General features: G+C 32.9%; 1 protein-coding gene across 1 annotated transcript; it reads right to left on the bottom strand.

Annotated features, from left to right (window-relative positions):
- Positions 1-11,454: 11,454 nt before the first annotated feature.
- LOC110666494 (endoglucanase 25) lies at positions 11,455-15,103 on the bottom strand. The gene is made up of 6 exons (XM_021826989.2): positions 14,474-15,103; positions 14,068-14,378; positions 13,325-13,786; positions 12,580-12,715; positions 12,312-12,484; positions 11,455-12,205 (listed from the first exon to the last, which is right to left on the bottom strand). The coding sequence occupies exons 1-6, from the start codon at positions 14,847-14,849 to the stop codon at positions 11,804-11,806; spliced, it is 1,860 nt and encodes a 619-aa protein (XP_021682681.1). The 5' UTR covers positions 14,850-15,103; the 3' UTR covers positions 11,455-11,803.
- Positions 15,104-21,542: the final 6,439 nt, after the last annotated feature.

Below are 21,542 nucleotides of genomic sequence, written 5' to 3'. Positions count from 1 at the left end.
AAAATTTAGCCATAGAATTTGAAGAATTCTTAACTAAAACTTGTATTTGAGCTTTGATAAGAAGATTTATGGAGGAAGAAAGGAAGAATTTGGAGAGCTTAAGAAGATTGGAAGGTTCCACATAAGGTTAGTAAAGATGTTCTTAATTCCCTTTTTAAATTTACTTTTGAACATATATTTGAATTAGAATTGGTAAAAATTAAAAAAAATCAAATATGGAGGACTAATTATGAAATTCGGCCAGTCTTTGGGGGAATAGAAATTGGTTGAGTTTGATGAAATTAAAGGGGTCTAGAAATGTAACTAAGTGTATAGATGTTGATTATGTACTTTAAATTTATTAATTGAATGAATTGTGTAAGTTAGGGTTCTTGGCACTTAGGGTTTGGGAGAAAAATTGTAAAAAATGGTCAATGGATGCAAATGATCTTAATGAAGGTTATAAATGGTCAAATGGGACCATTTGTGATGTGTGTGAATTGATAGAACCAAATTGCAATTCGGATTGGTTAGTGTTCATATTGTGATAGCTTGACCTAGGTCCATTTCAGGGACCAAAACATAAAATTTACCAACCCAATTGGTGTGAGGCTAATTGGGGATGAAAACAGACACATAATGGCACATTTGTCATTGAGGAATCATGCCCAAAAAATGACCATAACATAGTGACCAATTAGGTTAAACTCGGGTGTAGTGCACTACCACTGTACCAAAATGACCAAATGAACTTGGCCATAACTTGGGCTAGACAGGTCCAAATGACCTGATTTTTGTGGCATTGGAAATGTATGACATAGCACTACAATTTTCATGAAGAAACCAACCCAAATTCTGCCCATAACCAAGTCATTTTGCCACCCAAAGTTAGTTGCCCAAAACTGCCAGAACCAGTAAAATGCCAAAAAATTTTGGGTAATACCAATCTGGCCAGCCTTAGTTAAATGGCCATATCTTGGGCTACAAAACTCAAAATGGAGTGATTCAAAAAGGGAATTAATGATAAGAAAATAAGGAACAACTTTGAAGAACACTTACCCAAATTTCCACAATAACTAGACCAATAGAACAGTGCAAAATAGGGCACCAAAACTTGAAAATTGAATTTTAACTTAGGAGAACTAGAAATTGAAATGGCAACCTAAACCAACAAATTAGGCACCCAAAATCTGATATTTAGGTGTAATTAGAATTCACATACCCATTAAGCATAAGAAAGTCAATAATTTAACTAGAATAGTACCATGAATAGTAATCTCGAAATGCATAGTTTAGAAAATACCAATTTAGGCCTATGTAGAGATACAATTAAATAAGTATGAAATAAATTATTGAATTTATTATGAGATAAGATACTGAAACATTGTAAATTACATGTTTCAATTGAAAAAGACCTGGAAAAGGATAGGGCAAACTGAGTCAAGGCCTAAAGGCGACTCACATCAGGTTTGTGCACAATAACTTTTCACTTTCGATTTGCTATTAGAAAATTTATTTGAATACATTTTGGGGCAATTTATGCTAAACAATACTTTGAAAAATGTTGTGTTGCCTACTTTGTAAATGGAAATTTGAAATGAAAATTGATTAATGTTTTGCATGAAATGTTGAATTATATGATTTTGAAATTGTTTTTTATTCACACTTGGCATGGCAGTCCCTTACTATGTTCCTCCTCCACTTTTAGGGTTGAGTTTGATATTTGATCATTTTCCTCCCTTTCTGGCTTGCCATTCGGAGGTGAGTTTGGATGAGTATTTATTAGCTAGCTAGCCACCTCCCTCATTGATTTCGATTAGTGGGGTGAGTTTGCCTTGTCGTGGGTACAACATGGCATGTTTGAAAATTTTGTGTCATGACCTAAGTTGTGTTATTGATTGGCAACACTGTGTTTATTAAATTGTTTGATCAAATTTGTGTTATATTGATGCTTTGAAAATTGTGAAATATTTAAATTATGATTTGGCAATGAATGGTTTATGTTTAGCTTTTTAAATTTTATTGTGCACCACTGAGTAAAATTTACTCAGCGATAGCTTTATTTTGCTGTCGCAGATAGGGAAAAAGACATAGTAGCAGAGTGAGCTGCAACAAAAATAAAGGAGCACAGTTTGAAGATTTTGTACGAGTATTTATCTATACCCTTGTAAATTTGACTTGATATAAATAATATTTTGTTCATATGTATCTAAGTAGTTAGATAAGCAGTTGTACATTAAAGTTTGTAATAATATTATTTTTGTTTTTCCTTTATAAATTAAGACTTGTGTATGTAAATTTAATTTAATGCAATGTTTATGAGTTTATCGAATTATGTTGAAAAATTTTTGAGTTGTGAATTTTGAATTGAAATTTAGTTGAATTGTATTGATTTGAGAATATATTGGCGGTTGGGGTTGAGAAATGAAATTATTGGGAGTGTTTTCACAGGTTTTGAAGAACTGATTTTTCCCATTTATAGACGGCAATCTGCCAAAATTTTTATAAAATTTACATAAACTTTAAATTGATTGAAAATTTGATATGTGGTTTAACTTCAAATAAAAGTTTTTAATTCCTACCAAAAGTGCTCGCCACCTTCAAAAAGTAAGAAAATTGTTTTAAAATGCCTTGTAGTGTATTTAATGGGTTAGCGGTAGGTAAAGTTCAGTAATTTATTAGGTATACTATGGGATCATGTTATGCCTTACAAAGGGGTAAGGTGTAACATGTTTAGTGATATCAAAGCATGGTTTTAAAATGAATTTTTGACTATGCATATGAATATTTCCTTTGATAAGTACAACTGCTCAAGTGTCCTTAATTTATACCTATGGCATATTTACATCATGAATATGCACTAACAGAGGTCAACCTCCTTATGTTTGTTATCAAGGAGTAGAAAATTTCTGGAATCAGAATGGAAGAAGGAGATCATTCCGTAGAACAGTCTGTTGAGGCTGAGGCACAAGAGGAAGCCCCAGCACTCCAGAATGTGAGTGGGTCAGCCACTTTAGCTCCTCCTCAAGCACCGTAGTTTCCTGCTCAGTTTGCACCATAGTTTCCTGTTAAGTTTGCACAGTAGATGGCTGCACTGTTTCAACAAATGGCTGGGAATGTGCCAACACCAGCCCAGACACAAACCCCTGCAACACAACCACAGCCCCCAACTTGGTAATATGAAAAATTAATAAAATTTTGGGCTATCGAGTTCAAGGCCACTTTGACCCACTGGAAGTAGAACAGTGGCTAGAACGGATGGAAAGGGTATTTAGAAAGCTGCAATGTGCCGAGGAATTAAAATTTGAATATTCAGTTTCACTTCTGCAAGGGGATGCGTATGAATGGTGGAAGACCATCCCTCATAGCCTGGTAGAGTCACCAGTCCTCTCATGGGCAGACTTTCTGAGGGAATTCAGACAGAAATGGGTCCCCAACACTTATGTAAACATAAAGCTACAAGAATTTTTAAGTTTGAAGCAAGGGGACAGGACCATAGCAGAGTATGAGAGAGACTTCTCTCGATTGAGTCACTATGCTGGAAGCTTGGTCACCACTCCCACAGACTGGTGCAAGAGATTTGAGACCGGTTTGAGGCCTACTTTGAGAATGCAAGTGGTGGGGTTCTGACACCATTATTTTTCTGAATTGATTACACAAGCTTTGGAACTTGAAAGAACAGAATTAGAAGGGTCAATTAAAAAGAGCACACAAGAGAAAGAGAAAACAGAAAAAGCTACTGGTCAAGCTACAGAAAGTAGTTCGAGGAAAAGAAAACATTTTGGAGGATCTAACTCACGCGAATCGGGTAGAGGTAGATCTTCTGGACAGAAACCACCCCAATCCGGTCAGCAAACTCAGCAGACACCCAGAAATATGCTGTCGAATCGACTTTGTGAAACTTGTGATAAACCACATAGTGGGGTATGTTATAGAGCCATAAGAGCATGTTTTAATTGTGAAGGGACAGGTCATTTTGTTAAGGATTGTGTAAGTCCACACTGTTATGGATCATTTACTACGTCAAAAGGATCAGCCCAAGTTTCTACCCTAAAGAGTTCACCATCAGTTGGTAGAGGCAGAGGCAGAGGTAGGGGTAGTACACCTGGAAGTCAAAGTACTGTGAATCAGCCAGAACAAGGTGATGCTTCAACTAGAGTATACACTATGCGGCAGAGGGACGAGGATGAGACTTCTGACATTGTTGCTGGTATTTTCTCAATTTTTAATTAAGATATATATATGTATAAAAATCAATTTTGATATGTTAGTGACTAATCTTTTTAGAATCAGTTTTGGAAGAGTTTGTTAGCGAAAGACATCACCTAGAATACGATAAATTATTTAATATCGATAGATAAAAGAGTTATGGAAGTAAAAAGTTGAACAGTTAGTTCAGATGTAATAAAGAAATGTTACGAATATTAACAAGATTATTGACTAGAATGGTCAGAGGACCAATGATTAGATAAATAGTATTGGTTAAAGTGTTATGGACTATTATTTAGACTATGAAGCTATGTAGAAATGTGAGAAAGACATAAGAAAACAAAACGTATAACTATTTTAGGATGAATATTGGGTAAAATTTCACGGACGAAATTTCTTTTAAGGGGGGGAGAATTGTAACACCCATATTTGCATAGCCTGGTAAATTATACTGTTCTAGTGACCGGTGTCGGTGCGGACAATTAAGAGGACTAGAACTATGTTTAAGACATATAGAAAAGCCCTGATCGAAAATAAATAGTGATTACCATATGGAAAAGTAAAAATAAGAAAAACAAAGCATAAAAAGTTAAATGAGCCAAGGGTCACAGCGATGGGTGACCTTATCGGGAAGTGACTGCGAAGTCAGTCCTAACCCGAATTTTGAACTGAAAAATGTGACGCCGCTGTCCTAAGGACTATTGCAAACACAGTGAAAAAGAGAAAATCATAGAAAAAAAATTTTTAAGCAGGTCAAATAATTAGGTCAGGGATCCGGAATAAATATCAAATAACTTGCAAACCGAATCAGACAGGCGAGCGCCAATTTGGTCAATTCACCCTTAGAGGTGATTCCTGACCTAACTGTCCAATAAAATAGGAGAAATGAAAATTTCGAAATAGTAAATTAAATTAAAGAACTATGGAAAATTAAAGAAGAATAGAAAAAGAAAAGAAAAAGTGGATTATTACATCATCATCTTACCTCATGTATGATGCAATAAAAACAATTTTAATTAACCAAAATTTGACTAAGTCAAAAGCAAGATAAATACTAAAAATTAAAAGAAAAAAAATGGGTCTTCTTCCTCCATCAAGTGCCGTCCAAGCCTCTCACTCCTCTCTCTCTCATTTTCCATTTTTTTTTCCACCATTGAAGCTCATTTGAAGCTTCTTAAAACCCAAAATTCAGCCATAGAATTTGAAGAATTCTTAACTAAAACTTGTATTTGAGCTTTGATAAGAAGATTTATGGAGGAAGAAAGGAAGAAATTGGAGAGCTTAAGAAGATTGGAAGGTTCCACATAAGGTTAGTAAAGATGTTCTTAATTCCCTCTTTAAATTTACTTTTGAACATATATTTTGAATTAGAATTGGTAAAAATTAAAACAAATGAAATATGGAGGACTAATTATGAAATTCAGCCAGCCTTTGGGGGAGTTAAAATTGGTTGAGTTTGATGAAATTAAAGGGGTCTAGAAGTGTAACTAAGTGTATAGATGTTGATTATGTACTTTAAATTCATTAATTAAATGAATTGTGTAAGTTAGGGTTCTTGGCACTTAGAATTTGGGAGAAAAATTGTAGAAAATGGTCAATGGATGCAAATAATCTTAATGAAGGTTAGAATTGGTCAAATGGGACTATTTGTGGTGTGTGTGAATTGATAGAACCAAATTGCAATTCGGATTGGTTAGTGTTCATATTCTGACAGCTTGACCTAGGTCCCTTTCAGGGACCAAAACTGAAAATTTACCAACCCAATTGGTGTGAGGCCAATTGAGGATGAAAATAGACATATAATGGCACATTTTTCATTCAGGAATCATGCTCAGAAAATGACCATAACATAGTGAACAATTAGGTTAAACTCGGGTGTAGTGCACTGCCACTGTACCAAAATGACCAAATAAATAGTGTTTGTTCATTTGGCCATAACTTGGGCTAGACAAGTCCAAATGACCTGATTTTTGTGGCATTGGAAAGGTATGATATAGCACTACAATTTTCATAAAGAACACAACCCAAATTCTGCCCATAACTAAGTCATTTTGCCACCTAAAGTTAGTTGCCCAAAACTGCCAGAATCAGTAAAATGCCCAGAAATTCTGGGTAACACTAATCCGGCCAACCTTAGTTAAATGGCCATATCTTGGGCTACAAAACTCCAAATGGAGTGATTCAAAAAGGGAATTAAAGATAAGAAAATAAGAAACAACTTTGATGAAGAACACTTAGCCAAATTTCCACAATAACTAGACCAATGGAACAGTGCAAAATAGGGCACCAAAACTGGAAAATTGAGTTTTAACTTAGGAGACCTAGAAATTGAAATGGCAACCTAAACCAACAAATAGGCACCCAAAATCTGGTATGTGGGTGTAATTGAAATTCACATACCTATTAAGCATAAGAAAATCAATAATTTGACCAGAATAGTATCATGAATAGTAATCTCGAAATGCAAAGTTTAGAAAATGTCAATTTAGGCCTATGTAGAGATACAATTAAATAAGTATGAAATAAATTATTGGATTTATTATGAGATAAGATACTGAAACATTGTAAATTACATGTTTCAGTTGAAAAAGACCTGGAAAAGGATAGGGCAAACTGAGTCAAGGCCTAGAGGCAACTCACATCAGGTTTGTGCATAATAACTTTTCACTTTCGATTTGCTATTAGAAAATTTATTTGAATACATTTTGGAGCAATTTATGCTAAACAATGCTTTGAGAAATGTTGTGTTGCCTACTTTGTAAATGGAAATTTGAAATGAAAATTGATTAATGTTTTGCATGAAGTGTTGAATTATATGATTTTGAAATTGTTTTTGATACACTTGGCATGGCAGTCCCTTACTATGTTCCTCCTCCACTTGTGGGGTTGAGTTTGATATTTGATCATTTTCCTCCCTCTCTGGCTTGTCAGTCGGAGGTGAGTTTAGATGGGTATTCATTAGCTAACTAGCCACCTCCCTCATTAATTTCGATTAGTGGGGTAAGTTTGCCTTGTCGTAATGTACAACATGGCATATTTGGAAATTTTGTGTCATGGTCTAAGTTGTGTTATTGATTGGCAACACTGTGTTTATTAAATTGTTTGATCAAATTTGTATTATATTAATGCTTTGAAAATTATGAAAAATTTAAATTATGATGTGGCAATGAATGGTTTATGTTTACCTTTTTAAATTTTATTGTGCACCACTGAGTAAAATTTACTCAGCGATAGCTTTATTTTACTGTCGCAGATAGGGAAAAAGACATAGCAGCAGAGTAAGCTGCTACAGAAATAGGGAAGCACAGTTTGAAGATTTTGTACGGGTATTTATCTATACCGTTGTAAATTTGACTTGATGTAAATAATATTTTGTTCATATGTATCTAAGTAGTTAGATGAGCAGTTGTACATTAAAGTTTGTAATAATATTATTTTTTGTTTTCCTTTGTAAATTAAAACTTGTTTATGTAAATTTAATTTAATGCAATGTTTATGAGTTTATCGAATTATTTTGAAAAATTTTTTGAGTTGTGAATTTTGAATTGAAATTTGGTTGAATTGTATTGATTTGAGAATATATTGGCGGTTGGGGTTGAGAAATGAAATTATTGGGAGTATTTTCACAGGTTTTGAAGAACTGGTTTTTCCCAATTATAGATGGCATTCTGCCGAAATTTTTATAAAATTTGAGAAAACTTTAAATTGATTGAAAATTTGATATGTGGTTTAACTTCAAATAAAAGTTTTTAATTCCTACTAAAAGTGCTCGCCACCTTCAAAAAGTGAAAATAATTGTTTTAAAATTTCTTGTAGTGTATTTAATGGGTTATCGATTGGTGAAATTTGGTAATTCATTAAGTATACTACGGGATCATGTTATGCCTTACAAAAGGTTAAGGTGTGACATTGGGCCCAAGAAAAGCTAGAGAGTGTGACTAGATTGGGCCATGGGTTGGGTTTCAGGTTTGAGAAACAAAGTTCTTTATGCTTTTTTGTGACAGGTGAGGTAATTGGGTTAATCTTACATTTGGGCATTAAGTCCCTTGGATAAGAAATTGTTTCTACAGGCTTCTTTCCCAATTCCTTTTCCATTAAATGGAAAGATAAAATTGTTTCCTTCAATGTGCTTGTAGAGGATAAAGAGAAGATGGTTGCACGTTGACCTGGGACAGCTTGATGTGTGTCAGAGAAGGCTTGGTTGGTGATGGTGGAGGGTAACTCGAGATGCTTACTTGGACTAAGTGTCAGAGCTGATGAGACAGGAACTTTTTGTGGATTTGGAGAAGACATTTCGGTGACTTCCTTTCTTGGAGCTTGTGAAATATGCTCCACCAGTGCCTTCCCGCTGGAACCACCATAAGATCTTTGTAATTGTAGGTTTGCCATCTTAAAAGCTGCCTTGTACCTTACCTGACTCAATGGTCGTGATTTTGATAGAAACATCTCTTCTTTCATCCAATGCCCATACACTTGTCGCTTCCCCCTGTTGTCCTCATTTGTCACCATAGCAATATTGGGGCAAGACTATATGAAATGGCCTAATAATCCACACATAAAACAAAAGTCTGGCAAATGCTCATATCCAAACCGGATCCTTTCAAGAGAACCATTTGGTTTCTTATTAGTGAATCCTTCCAACAAAGGTTTTTTTAAATCCACCTCTACCCTTATTCTCAGACAGCTCCCAACAGAAATATCATAATCCGTAGCAAGATTGACATCAATGAGGTTTTTGAACAGCTTGCCTATAGTAATTGCATTTGGCTTCGTCATTTGATTGAGCAAAAGGCCATGCACTTGTAACCAGAATGGATAGGATGAAAAATACACTTCCTCTAATCGCATTTGCGGAGACCAATTCGTCAATACCAATAGATTATTGCTAATAAACCATGGTTCCCCTTCAGTTACTCTGCATTTCAAATAGCTAGATTATATACCATAATAATATTAGATTAAAAAAATCATTAAAATTAAACAGACATAAAAAAAAAAAAAGAAATTGATAAAATAATAAAGTAAATATATCATATAAAAATAAATTTATATTTAAATTGATCAATTCAAAATTTATATGAGAATTGAGAATACTAATTTTAAGTATTTGTACACATGTAAATAAAAAATTTTTTAATTTATATGAAATAAAGAAGAGAAAGCAAAATGAGAGAAAAGATATAGAAAAAAATTATATTTACCCATAAAAAGAGAAAAAAAAAACAATAATTTTATAATTTGTAATATAAAAATTTGAATAATTAATTTTAATTGAACTTTTATTTTTATTTAATGATAATTAAATAATTTTAATATTTAAATTTAAATCACAAATATACATTACTATAAACTAAATTTTCTATTTGAGGGGTCAATTAATAAAAAAATAAAATTCTATTGCATTTTTTTATATAAATATTTAGAGAAATTAATAAAAATTTTAAGGAATTAATTAATAAAAATTAAATATATATATATATATATATATATATATATATATATATATATATATATATATATATATATTAAAATATTTTTAAAAATGTATGGAGTTTAAATTATAAAAATAAATAAAATACATCAATGTGAGAACTCATAAATATCTCACAATTAAAGTAAGTTAAATACAAAAATAAATAAAATAACATTAGAAGTGATTTTGACTCTATTTTATTTTTGTTTTAGTTTATAATAATTATTTTTTTTTTTAAAATTGTTTTTTTTAAAATAATTTTGTAGAAAATAAATACTAACTCGAGATTATAAGGGACTTGGTAAATTAAGGAAGCATCAAAGAGGTCTATTGCAAGACAAATGCGCAAGTTGCAGATATATTCACAAAGGCTTTTCCAGTAGAAAAGTTTGTCTATCTAAAAGACATGTTAGGTGTCATGGATTTCAGCATTAAGGGGGGAATGTTAAAGTGTAATGCTGGAAATTTTGTTATTAATTTTGAATTAGTCATATGTTAGTTTCCTGTTTCATAGCATTTTAGATAAAGTTGTTTCATCAAATAATTGATAGTGCTGTAAGTAGAGGATGTTGTGTCTTTCCTTTAGGAGTTTGTTATGCATATTTGTGCATAAAACAGCAGCTACTAATCAATAAACATATCATCTTTCAGTCCTCATATTTTGGGCTCACTTTGTGTTTGATAAAATTACTCTTAGTACTTTTGTTGTGTTTCTTTTATTTCTCAGCCACCCTACTTCTTTGCAACTGCAAATTCAACAAGAATGACTATAGAATATGTAATTAGGTCCAATGAGTAGAACACTAACAAGAATCATTCTAAGATGATCAGAACAGCTATTGGATGTAGATATGAAAAGCTAACAAAATTTTGAAAAAATTACTATTTAATATCTGAATTTTAGTGAAACTAATTATTTAATCTCTCTATTTTAAAAATATATTATTTAGTTTTCTTTTTTTTTTGTTTGTGAACTGTATACTCCCTTTTGTTAAATTTTTTTTTTGGTCAAGTTAATAACAAAAGAGAAAAGAGATATAGAAAAAAAAGTAAATAATTGATGGATTTAAAATTACAAAGAGCTAAATAGTTATATCATTATTTTAATTACAAGGGCTGAATAGTTAAATTGCGAAAAATTTAACTTTAAAATAACTAGAGAAACTAAATAATTAACGAACTAAAAAATAGAGGACTAAATTATATTTTTTTAAAATTAAAAAAAAAAAGTTAGTTGTTAAAATACATGAATGATTTAGCATCTTTATTAATGATGTGTATGATTGAAGTACACATTTGCACTGCAATCTACATTAATTCCAACATGTGTTTCTCAAACTAATGGTAACCTCCACTATTCCTTCCACTATACCCTACATTTTGGCTGAAATATGCAATTGTAAACCAATAAAAAAGAGCATGGGAAATTAATTTGTTTTAGATAAAAAAAAAAAAAAAAGAGCACGTGCAAATCTGAGAAGGAAATGGGGCATGGAAAACAATGGCTTTACTAGGACAGCGGCCTAATACAATGGGCAAGCCGAAAGATGCTTGTCATTGTTCAATTTTCCTATGGCCCTGAGGGGTGAAATAATGTTCGGAGCAATCACTTTTGTTGAAAGAGCAAATCATGCAAGCATCTTGAAAGAAAAAAAAAAAAATAGAAGAAGCAAGCAAGCCATAGAAAGAGAGAACTTGGCAGCTTGTTTCCCTAAATATGCACATTTAGCACACGATGCACAATCAAATGGGAAAAGAAAAAATGAGAACCACTCTTCCAGCCAAGGTACCTGTTAGACATTAAATGGAAGTTTATTGTTAATCAATTTTGAACTGTTTAGATTCACATGTTTCAGAGGATACAAGATTTGATATCGTACACATTATACTTTGTATATTATCACAAAATGCAAACAAAGCGAATTTCCAAGATACAAAACATCAAATTCTTAATGCTTGTCCGAGTCCACCAGGCTTTGCCAACTGTCTTCACAAACATTGTCTAATCCATTGTTTTATGTGCCCCTCAAATTTGCACTATATTTAATTTCCAAAGGGATATGAGTTTCAAGATCTGCTGCAGCAAAATCCTCTTGCATAAGTCACACACGACATACTTTTAACTCAAAAATTACAGGCAGCTTATGGTTTCCAGGGCGCCGGAGGTGGGGGTGGCGTGGGGAACATTGGAGGAACAGCTGAGAAAATTGTGTTTTTGTCAATTCCAATAGTCTTGCCACCTGACAAAGCGACAAGTGCTGCAACTAGACCTGCATTGCCAGCAAGAGTTGGTTCTGTGTAATTGTAATTGGTACGAACATCATGGAAACCATCACGCTTGTCAGGGCCAGCAACCATGGCTCCATCAATTGTATTTGGGTTAGGCTTTGAGGAGTCTCTCCACTTCCATCCACCTTTACAGTTGTACTTGATCTTGTTCTTAGGGATGGATGCACCCCTGTGATGGACATGCCTTGGGTAGTGATTACCAAAACCCACAACATAGCTCATTTTCCGAGGATTTTTGCCCAAGATGTAATCAATCTGCCAAAACAACAGAACAAATAACGAAGTTATTGACCATAGTCTGTTGACACATTCCTTTGCGGAATGCGGACAACCTTATTGATGAATAGCACAGATGACATACCTGGGTTTTGGCAAATTCACGCAAGACCTCAGTCGAATAGAAATTTGGTCCACAGTACCATCCAGGTGTGTCTGCAGCATCGAGATAATCACTAAATAGGGTGGCAAGGAAGGCCGCATTGACAACATACTGAAGTGGCTGAGGTGCTCCATGGTTTAACTGGATCAATCCTCCTATAAGACATTATCAAAGAAATACAATGAGATCCCAAAAAGTAGACTTATCAATATGAACATGGGCCGGCCAGCCAAAATATGAGATGGTTTACCTTTGGTTCTGTTAAAGCTTGTAAAAATTGGCAGGTAAGAACACATGATTATGCTGGTCTGGTTGTGAAATGTACTTAATATTTCTTCATATGGATATCCAGGGCTCAAAAACAGTCTCAAACGACTCAAAAGCACCTAGTTACATAAGACAAAGATCACATCAGCAAAACAGATATGATATCTGCAGAAAATTTCTCAGTTCATAAATCATGAAATAGGTAAGTTTAATATGAGCTACGCATCCTAGTTGATTTACTGCAAAAATAAAAATGCATCTAAATGGAAAAGCATCATTGCCATTATAACAAAATGTGGAAATAATTAGATGTCAGTTGGTAGTTGTTTAAGTTGGTATCATAACAAGAGAGACAGATAGAGATTTAAAAGTTCATTTAAGCGAAGGGAACCTTAAATTCATAAAACTTTTCCAAAACACAAGCACATAAATGCCTGGCTGAAATTTTGTTTTGAAAAAAATTTGCAAGAAGATATCAGTTCCTTTAGAGCAATAGGTGGAATTAAACAAAAACCTTCATCAAGGCTCAAATATCAAACAAAAACCAAGGAAAGCTGTAGCCGTCTTTTAACAGATTGAAATCTAAAGATGCTTCGTATGTGTATGCAATAAAACAAGATTGTCACATATCTCATGAAAATAGAAAGATTAACTGCCAAAATATATGTATCTTGCAGAGTTAGATGATATTGATGAAAACAGGGTAATCAGAAACTTCAATAACAGACCTGACAACCAGTGAGCTTGTTATCCCAGCTAAGCACACCATAGTATGGCCCTCCCCAGAAAGCACCAGCATGCTTGGCCAAACCAGGAGTAGTAGCAAGCTGAAGATAAGAAGAATTCCCAGTAGCATAGTAGAGCCAAGTTGCACCCCATATAAACTCATCCCAGTAGCTAGTTGAATTATAGAAAATGGCAGCTTCTGAACTACCTGCACTATATCTACCTCGCTCTTCCCTTGCGAATTTATAGAGAGTTTTAGCACCATGGACAAGTTTCTGTGAGTAGGCTTTGTTATCTTTGAAAACAATGGATGCAGAAGCTAGGGCAGCAGCCATTTCTGCAGCAAGATCGGAACAACTATGGCATTCAGTAACAGGCCGCGGGTAATCAATGTCCTCAGGCCGCATCCAGCAATAATGATCATTAGGAGACGAATTGCCTCCAGAAGTATCTCCTGAACCAACCTGTTGAAAAGCCAGGGAAATTTACACATCAGACTCAAAATCCCACCAAAGAAATCCACAGACCCATAACAAAAACAATAATTCTAAGCAGATTAACTGATATAGTATTTCCATTGTGAAATCAAGCATCAAAGGTAATAAGAGGTCATCTGGGTTATTCAATTACAACATTTGGAAACATGATAAGAGTGGATAGATAATGGATGATACTACTATCAGCAGCTGAAACAAACACAGAAGATATGATATGTATAGTCTTATAAGTGTAAGCATAGAATCACCTGTGCAGCAATGGTGGTGATGGTATCCGCAGTGTGGTTGAAAGTCTTGAGAAAGTAATCAGTTCCCCACTTAATAATATCTTTGACATGATTGAGCTCCCCAGCAGCTTCATACTTAGCACTGTACTCAATAACGCTCCAGCTCAACATGGTCATAGCAAAAGATGCAGGAAAATGGAACTTGATAGCATCTCCAGCATCATAATATCCACCAGCGAGATCTTTGAAAATAGTTCCTGTCGCCGATTTCCCATCATTCACACAAGAATTCCCTCTCCACGAAACGTTATTGTGCTTCGGGAGCTTCCCAGCTGAATCAATTACATGAAAAAGAGACGAGATCAGATCTAATGAGAATCAGAGATTACATAGAGAGATCAGATTAAGGAAAAGAAAAGAACATTACATCGTTGGGCATTGAAGAACATGAGTGCCTTGTGAAGTGCAAGAGTGTAATTATCCGACGGAGACTTAGAATGGTGGTGACGAGGCACAGTCTTTACGATGAGAGTAATGAAGCCAGCTAAGAAGCCGGAGACGAGAAGAGTACCGACGGTCCAGACGAAGATCTTGCGGCTGACGATGATACAGCCAAGATCGACGTACTTCTTCTTCTTCTTCTGCTCAGCTGGACCAAGAAGCCAGCTCTGCTGAGTCTCATCCAAAGGCCTGGACAAAGCAGCCCTGTCTAATTCCTGCAGATTCCTACTCCGTTCATCGTCGGTGGCGGAGTCCGCCGCGTTTATCTCCAGCGGACCACCCCATGGATCCCTTCCGTACATACTCGTTTTCTTCTCTGTTTTATTCAGTCAGCTCAGCTGTTAAATTGAAAGCAAGAGAGAGAGCAATTACGCACCCCCAGTCAGGGCAGATCAGAGAGGAAGAGGTGAATGAGGAGCCACTGCGGCAAATGTGGTGGTCGTGAAGTAGGATGAGGAGGAAGAGGAGGAGAGGATGGTGGAGTGAGGAAGCGTTAAAAGGCAAAGGATGGATGGAGTGGGTGGGCAGTGGAGACGGATGACGGTGGCGAGTCAATAATAACGTAGCATTCAACATGTGGAATTATTCTTTTCAATTTTTTTTAATAAAAAAATTATTATTTTAGCAATATATATATCGTTTTTGTAATCAATTTTAAATTGGTGTGTGGTTTGTGACACTGACTCGTCCACTAATGGACAAAGACACTCTGTCTAACCAAACCATACTCTAATTAGTAATTATAAACCTTTCCCATACTAATTAATATTGTTTTCTTTAATTATAAAAATTTTATTTTTAAATTTTATTTTTGAAGAATTTTAAGGGGAAACTTTCACAATAATTTAAGTACATTTAATAATATTATTACTTTAAAAATATTAATTTAAATAAAATTATATTTTGATTCATAAAAATATTCATTCTTACTAATTAAATTAATTCCATTAAATTAATTATAATTAATTGTTGGCAATAAGTGATTGATTCTTAATGATTAATGTAATTAAGGAAAAAAATCTTAATTTGCAAATAATATAAGCTATTTTCAACATGCTAAATGCTACTTTGTAAATAAATTTTAAAATATATAACATGTAAAATATTTTTAATAAATTAATTTCATTAAATTTAATAAAAAAATAAATTAGTGTCAATTTTATATTTTGGATTGACATATTTAAAAAGATTCAAATTTACACATTTTGTAATAATATAATTTATTTATAAAATTTTATTTTTAATCTTTTAAATGATATGTAAAGGTTTGATATACGCATATAAATATTTTATATTTAAATTCTATTAGATAGTATAGATAAGGAGAGAACTACTTTTAATATGGAATCATAATTTTAATAATTTTTATGTGCTAAAATAATTGTAAAATATCATAATTATTAAAATTTATTTTATGATATTAATTTTTCTATTTATAGTTGATTAATATATTTTAAATTTTAATTATGATTAAAATTTTAATATATTGTGAATATACAATTATAAATTTAAAATTATAGTATAATTTATTATTTTATAACATTTTTACTCTATTATCATTACATATTAAAAATTTGCATGCATTATATTTTTAATTTATTATTATATATAATATTTTTTTAATCAAGTAAAATAAAAATTTATTGACCCCGCTTATTTAAATTTCTATTTCCACCTTTGTTGTATTTATTTAAATATTCTATGTTACTCCAGCTTCAATATTTCTAAATTTAATTACACTTTAATTATTAATTATAAATATTTTACTTTTTATAATTTAATAATTTTCATTTATTTAGAGTGATAAGATAATTGTAGATTGATTTTGTTTACCTTTACCTTTTCTTATGCATCGCTCTTTTTTCCATTTTTTTTTTTAAATTGAGGGTTGTTGAAGTGAAAGGTCTCGTCCAACCAACGGCAGGTAGGATATTCTACTATTTCACCTTTTTGCCCATCCAACGTCACCGTTTTGCTAATATATCTCTCTTTTCTCCATGTGCAGATGAGCTGTCCAGACTCCAGAGACTTGCCCACTCGCCTTCCTCTTAACAAGTAACCAAAAATTTACATTTTGCCGACACCCCAGGCCACCCCAACGGTCTAAGATATACCACCTTTTTTTATAGATAAATTTTAATAATTATTCTAAACTTGTATAGTTATAATATTATAATTTTTTAATTTTAAAATGTAATATAAAATTTTTTAAATTTTTAAATTTTACATAATATAATTTCTTTAACTTTCAATTATTAATTTTTTAGTTAGAAACTGATATGAACAATTCTCGCATAGCATTTAGTCAAAGTTTCTCTTTCTTCTCTTATGTAAAGTGTAAAATTATTCTCTTTATGCCTAAAAAATTATTATATATATAAAGAAAATAATATTCAATTTACATATGACTTGAGAGAGAAAAGAAAAATATTGACTAAACTCTATGTTGAAACTGTCCAAGTCGGTGTTTAACTGTAAAATTAGTAATTGAAGGTTAGAGGGATTTTATTGTGCAAAATTTAAAAGTTGATGAAATTTTATGTTACAATTTTAAGTTGAAGGACTGTAATATTATAACTAGATAAGTTCAGGACAATTATCAAAATTTATCTCTTTTTTAATATTTGTTTGCCAAATTAAGCATAGCTTATTAAGTGATGTTTGACATTAAAGGCTCAGAAATTTTATTTTCTTGATAATTGCGGTTTATGTTCTTAGATTATGACTATTTTTTGATTACATGGTTTTTTTTAATAAGTATAATTTAATAACATTTAAATTTTATCCTTTTATTAAAGAAAATATTTATCTCATACTGTACTCTATTTAAATAAATAAATAGCACATCTAAATACTCTGTAAAATGAGATAGAATAAATTCTTAACTCAAAGGAACAATTCAATAAAACTGAAAAAGATAAAATAAAATAAATCCTTATTAAGAAGAAAGTAAATAACTCAAAATCTACGATCTGAGTATATATATTGAAAATTTATTTTGAAAGAATATAAATTAATAAATTATTAAAAAAGCATAAAAATAAAAAAAATTAAAGAGAAAATCACTAATGAGAATACTTATAAATTTAAAAAAATATATAATTTTTTTAAGAGAAAGAGTTTTAATTTATAGTTATTTATTTTACGATCATACAAAATTAATTTTTTAAGGTTTATAATTATCTATTTTAATAATATTTTTTTTAATAATTAAATTTATTTTCTCTTTAAAAATATAATAGATCTTATTACTGCATCTAATACTCGATTAATAGTTTTGGTAATAGCTATACATAAAAATTGCAGCTGAATCAAAAAGAACCATGTGATTTTAATTCTAATCCTTTTAAATTTTAAATCAAAATTGCAAATTTAATCCTATTCAAACCATTGGCCATCTTAGCTGTAGTATTAAGCATATATAATTATTAATTTCCACCGACAAAAGCCGCTTACATGTATATTATTATATTATTATTTTTATATCTTAAGATCAACTAACTAACCTCTTCAATTATATGGATAAATATTTGATCCAGCGGCCACACATATACGTCATCATGTCCAATTAATATTATATATAAATAATATTAATTAGTTAAATTTTAAAAATATATATAATTTTATTATCTAATCATTTATATACTAATTTTCATAATATGTGTGTTTTATGTGCATTTTATTAATTTATAGTTGTGATTTATAGATATATTATATTATATATGAATACTAATGAAAGTTAAAATTATTATTCATGTCATAATTTATTATAAAAATTAAAAATAAATTTATTAATATAAAACTTTAATTTAAAATATTTTTATAAATTTATTATGATAACTAATTAAATACTATAAAATTATAAAATGAATTTTTTTAGATGTTCTTAACAATTGCAATATATCAACTTAAATTGGCTGCCACATTGTTTTATATTAAAGAAACTTAATAAGGCTACATGCCTTTTTTTTTTTTTAAATTACTTCATTAAATAATATTTTTGGTATGTTGATATTAATTGAAATATCAAATAGGGGTAATTTTAATTTTGTATTTCTTTGCTTGCATAATTATATGAAACTATTAAATGATAATTTATAAATTATTATTTTTAATAGATAAAGCAACAAGGCAAATTTGATCCACTTAGAATTTGTATTTCCAGTAGAAAGCATATAATAATAAATACATTTTACCATATGCCACAGAAAAATGTCAAACCAATTGTTTTGTCACGACCCAACCTATGGGCCGGACCGGCACTAGGACCTGGGCCAGCTTAAAGCCCCCGAGGCCTGTAGTAAGCCTAACTGTTCATTAACCCAACTCTAAGGCCCATTTGGGCCCAATATCAAGAAAACAAACGGACAGAGTCCGGCCATAAAATGGACTTTCCAACGGGGAGTTTTTGACTCACCCGACCTGTAAACACAATATATAGTCATTTGGGGAGCTCAGCTCACCCTCCACATACTCATTAACATAAAATAAATGGGAGCTCAGCTCCCTCATCCAATCCATCAAACATGCATAGCATATTTAGTTTACAGGTCCAACATGATAATAATATTACAGACCATAATCAAATAATTTCTGCTAACACATGCGGAAATTCTAGGAGTAATTAAAATTACACAAATTTTGATAAACAACCTGCGAGGTAAGCGAGTTAACCTGAACAAAATATCCTCCGTGGCTGTAAAAATTTTTGAACAGAGTGAGCGTTCGACTCGAGAGAGTAAAATATCAATCTTAACTATAATCTCTATAACTATCTCAAACTAATGCAATCTGAGAGTGAAATGCAACATTAACATCATATTCACATCATAGCATCAAAAAGGTAATTTGGAGCACTCACGCACCCTGTAGCATCAATCATAATATTTTGGGAGCTGATCCCCTATACAGCTCTCTTAAATCCAACCTGGTGCCAGCGAAGAACTCAAGCCGGACTTTCGCTTAATACCAAATCGGGGTCCCAGCGAAGAACTCAAGCCGTGTCTACCCCGAAGGACCGGGTCCCAGCGAAGAACTCAAGCCGTGTCTACCCGTCCTATCCATAGTCCACACCACATCACACGCACGCACACTGCTCCAAATTACCACAACAACACTCATGGCACTTTAACATTTATCAATGCATCATAAATCGTGCCTAGAGTTTAACTACATAAATATATGCATATAAGTGATGCATGGGCATGCTGAACATATAATAATATCGAAATTACAATTAAAATTAATATTTTACTCACAAACTTGACGACAAATTCTTTGTGGGCGGAGGAAGAAGGTCATCCGCTCACTGACAATTACATTACATATATTTAATAAATTTGACTCAATACAACAAAGAAAAAGATCAAGTACGTCCTAAGTCGTGCCGAAAATCCGGCAGAGTCTCTCCTATACCTAGGACCTACCCAACCTGCAAAAGGGCTAAAAACGCACTTCTATATTCACAATCCATATATCAACAGTTCAATCATATCACTCAGCCCCTCCTGGGCCCATCAAATCAATTATCCATCACAACACGCAAAATTTCAATTTAGTCCTTATTATTGATCATTTTTGCAAAAACTACCCAAACAAGCTCTAAAAATTATAAAACTTTGCCCCGCGGTCCTTAGCAATATTACTAAGCTATTGCAAAAAGAATCGTAATTTTCTAAGCTACCACGAATATTTTATGGTTTTTTAATCCTATTTAAGCACTAGAAAATTACGAAAAAGCAAGGTTCAGGTTTACCTTTGCCGATTCCGACTTCGGGAACGCGCTCGGGACGTCTGACAATGGGGGGCTAGCCAAAACCTCGGTCCAATTCGAGACTTTTCGTGCAGTGCATGTCGGCCCGAAATTTGCAGACCCGGTCAACTGTCGAATTTCCGCGAATCGAGGATACCTACACGAAGCCCATAACACGGGGGTTAGTACATAAATTTTTCAGAATTTTCTAAGCTCATTTAATGGTCGAAAATACACTGCGAAGTTCCGTGGGACCCACCGAAAAACGGTATCGGAAAAATTCGAAATTTATGTCGTTGTGAAGCTCTCGACGAATGGAGCGTGCTGGTGGCCTCGGTTTCCTCGTGGGATTCACGGTTTTCGAGAAATCTAGCCCAAAAGTTGAAATGGGCTAAAATCTTCCCGAGCTAAAATCGGACAATCCGCTTGATGGATTTCGGCGTTCTTGGTGTCTATGGAAAGCTCTCGCCGAGTAGATGATTTTGGACACAAGACCTGGTCCAATCGGTGGCCGGACGCACGGATTTGGCCGAGAAATCGGAGGAGCGACGCACAGGGAGGGGAGGAGAGAGAAAAGAAAGAGAAAGAGAGGGACGACGCGCGCGGGAGAAGAAAAAGGAAAGGGAGCCGGTTCGATTCGACCGGTCCGATCCGGTCCGGTTCGATTCGGCCGGTTCGATTCGAAATACAAAATTTTGAATTTTACTGCGCCTCGGACCAAAACGAGGTCCAAAAATTCTGAAAAAATTCCATAAAACTCAGAAAAATACGTAGACTCCAAATATATTTTTAGTTTTGCCACGTGGTCTTTAAATTAATTTTTAAAAATCATCAAAGTTTATATTTTCGGAAAATCGAACCCGATTTTTAAAATCCGAAAAATCTCAAAAAAATTCCTAAAATTTAAATAAAATTAAAATACCAAAAATACTCATAAATAATAAAATTTGGGGTGTTACATGTTTGTACCCCATAAACTATTTCAATGCGACCAATTTGAGGACTTCACTTTAATTGCTTGTTATCACCTAAGTGTAGTGGTTTTTTTTTTTTTTCTTTTTTAAGGCAGAACACACATTTGGGTTAGAGACAAGATTAGATTGCCGTTAATACTATGACAATTTTAATAAAGTTCTTGGTCTTATATACATCACGCATGCACACCTTAATAACACGATGTGAGATTCCAATGGACCAGCCTCTAGCCACGCCTAGCCCACTTGCGAGCCTCAACCAAGGCTAC

Source organism: Hevea brasiliensis, chromosome 17 (assembly GCF_030052815.1).
Source record: "Hevea brasiliensis isolate MT/VB/25A 57/8 chromosome 17, ASM3005281v1, whole genome shotgun sequence".
Lineage (NCBI taxonomy): Eukaryota > Viridiplantae > Streptophyta > Magnoliopsida > Malpighiales > Euphorbiaceae > Hevea > Hevea brasiliensis.
The sequence above is the reverse complement of the archived record's forward strand: the minus strand, read 5'-3'. Positions and strand labels throughout refer to the sequence as shown.

Coding starts and splice junctions, on each gene's coding strand:
- LOC110666494 (XM_021826989.2), bottom strand. CDS start 14,849: ATGTACGGAAGGGATCCATGGGGTGGTCCGCTGGAGATAAACGCGGCG. Junction 14,379..14,473: donor GTTCTTCAATGCCCAACGAT/GTAATGTTCTTT, acceptor TAATTGATTCAG/CTGGGAAGCTCCCGAAGCAC. Junction 13,787..14,067: donor TCACCACCATTGCTGCACAG/GTGATTCTATGC, acceptor GCTTTTCAACAG/GTTGGTTCAGGAGATACTTC.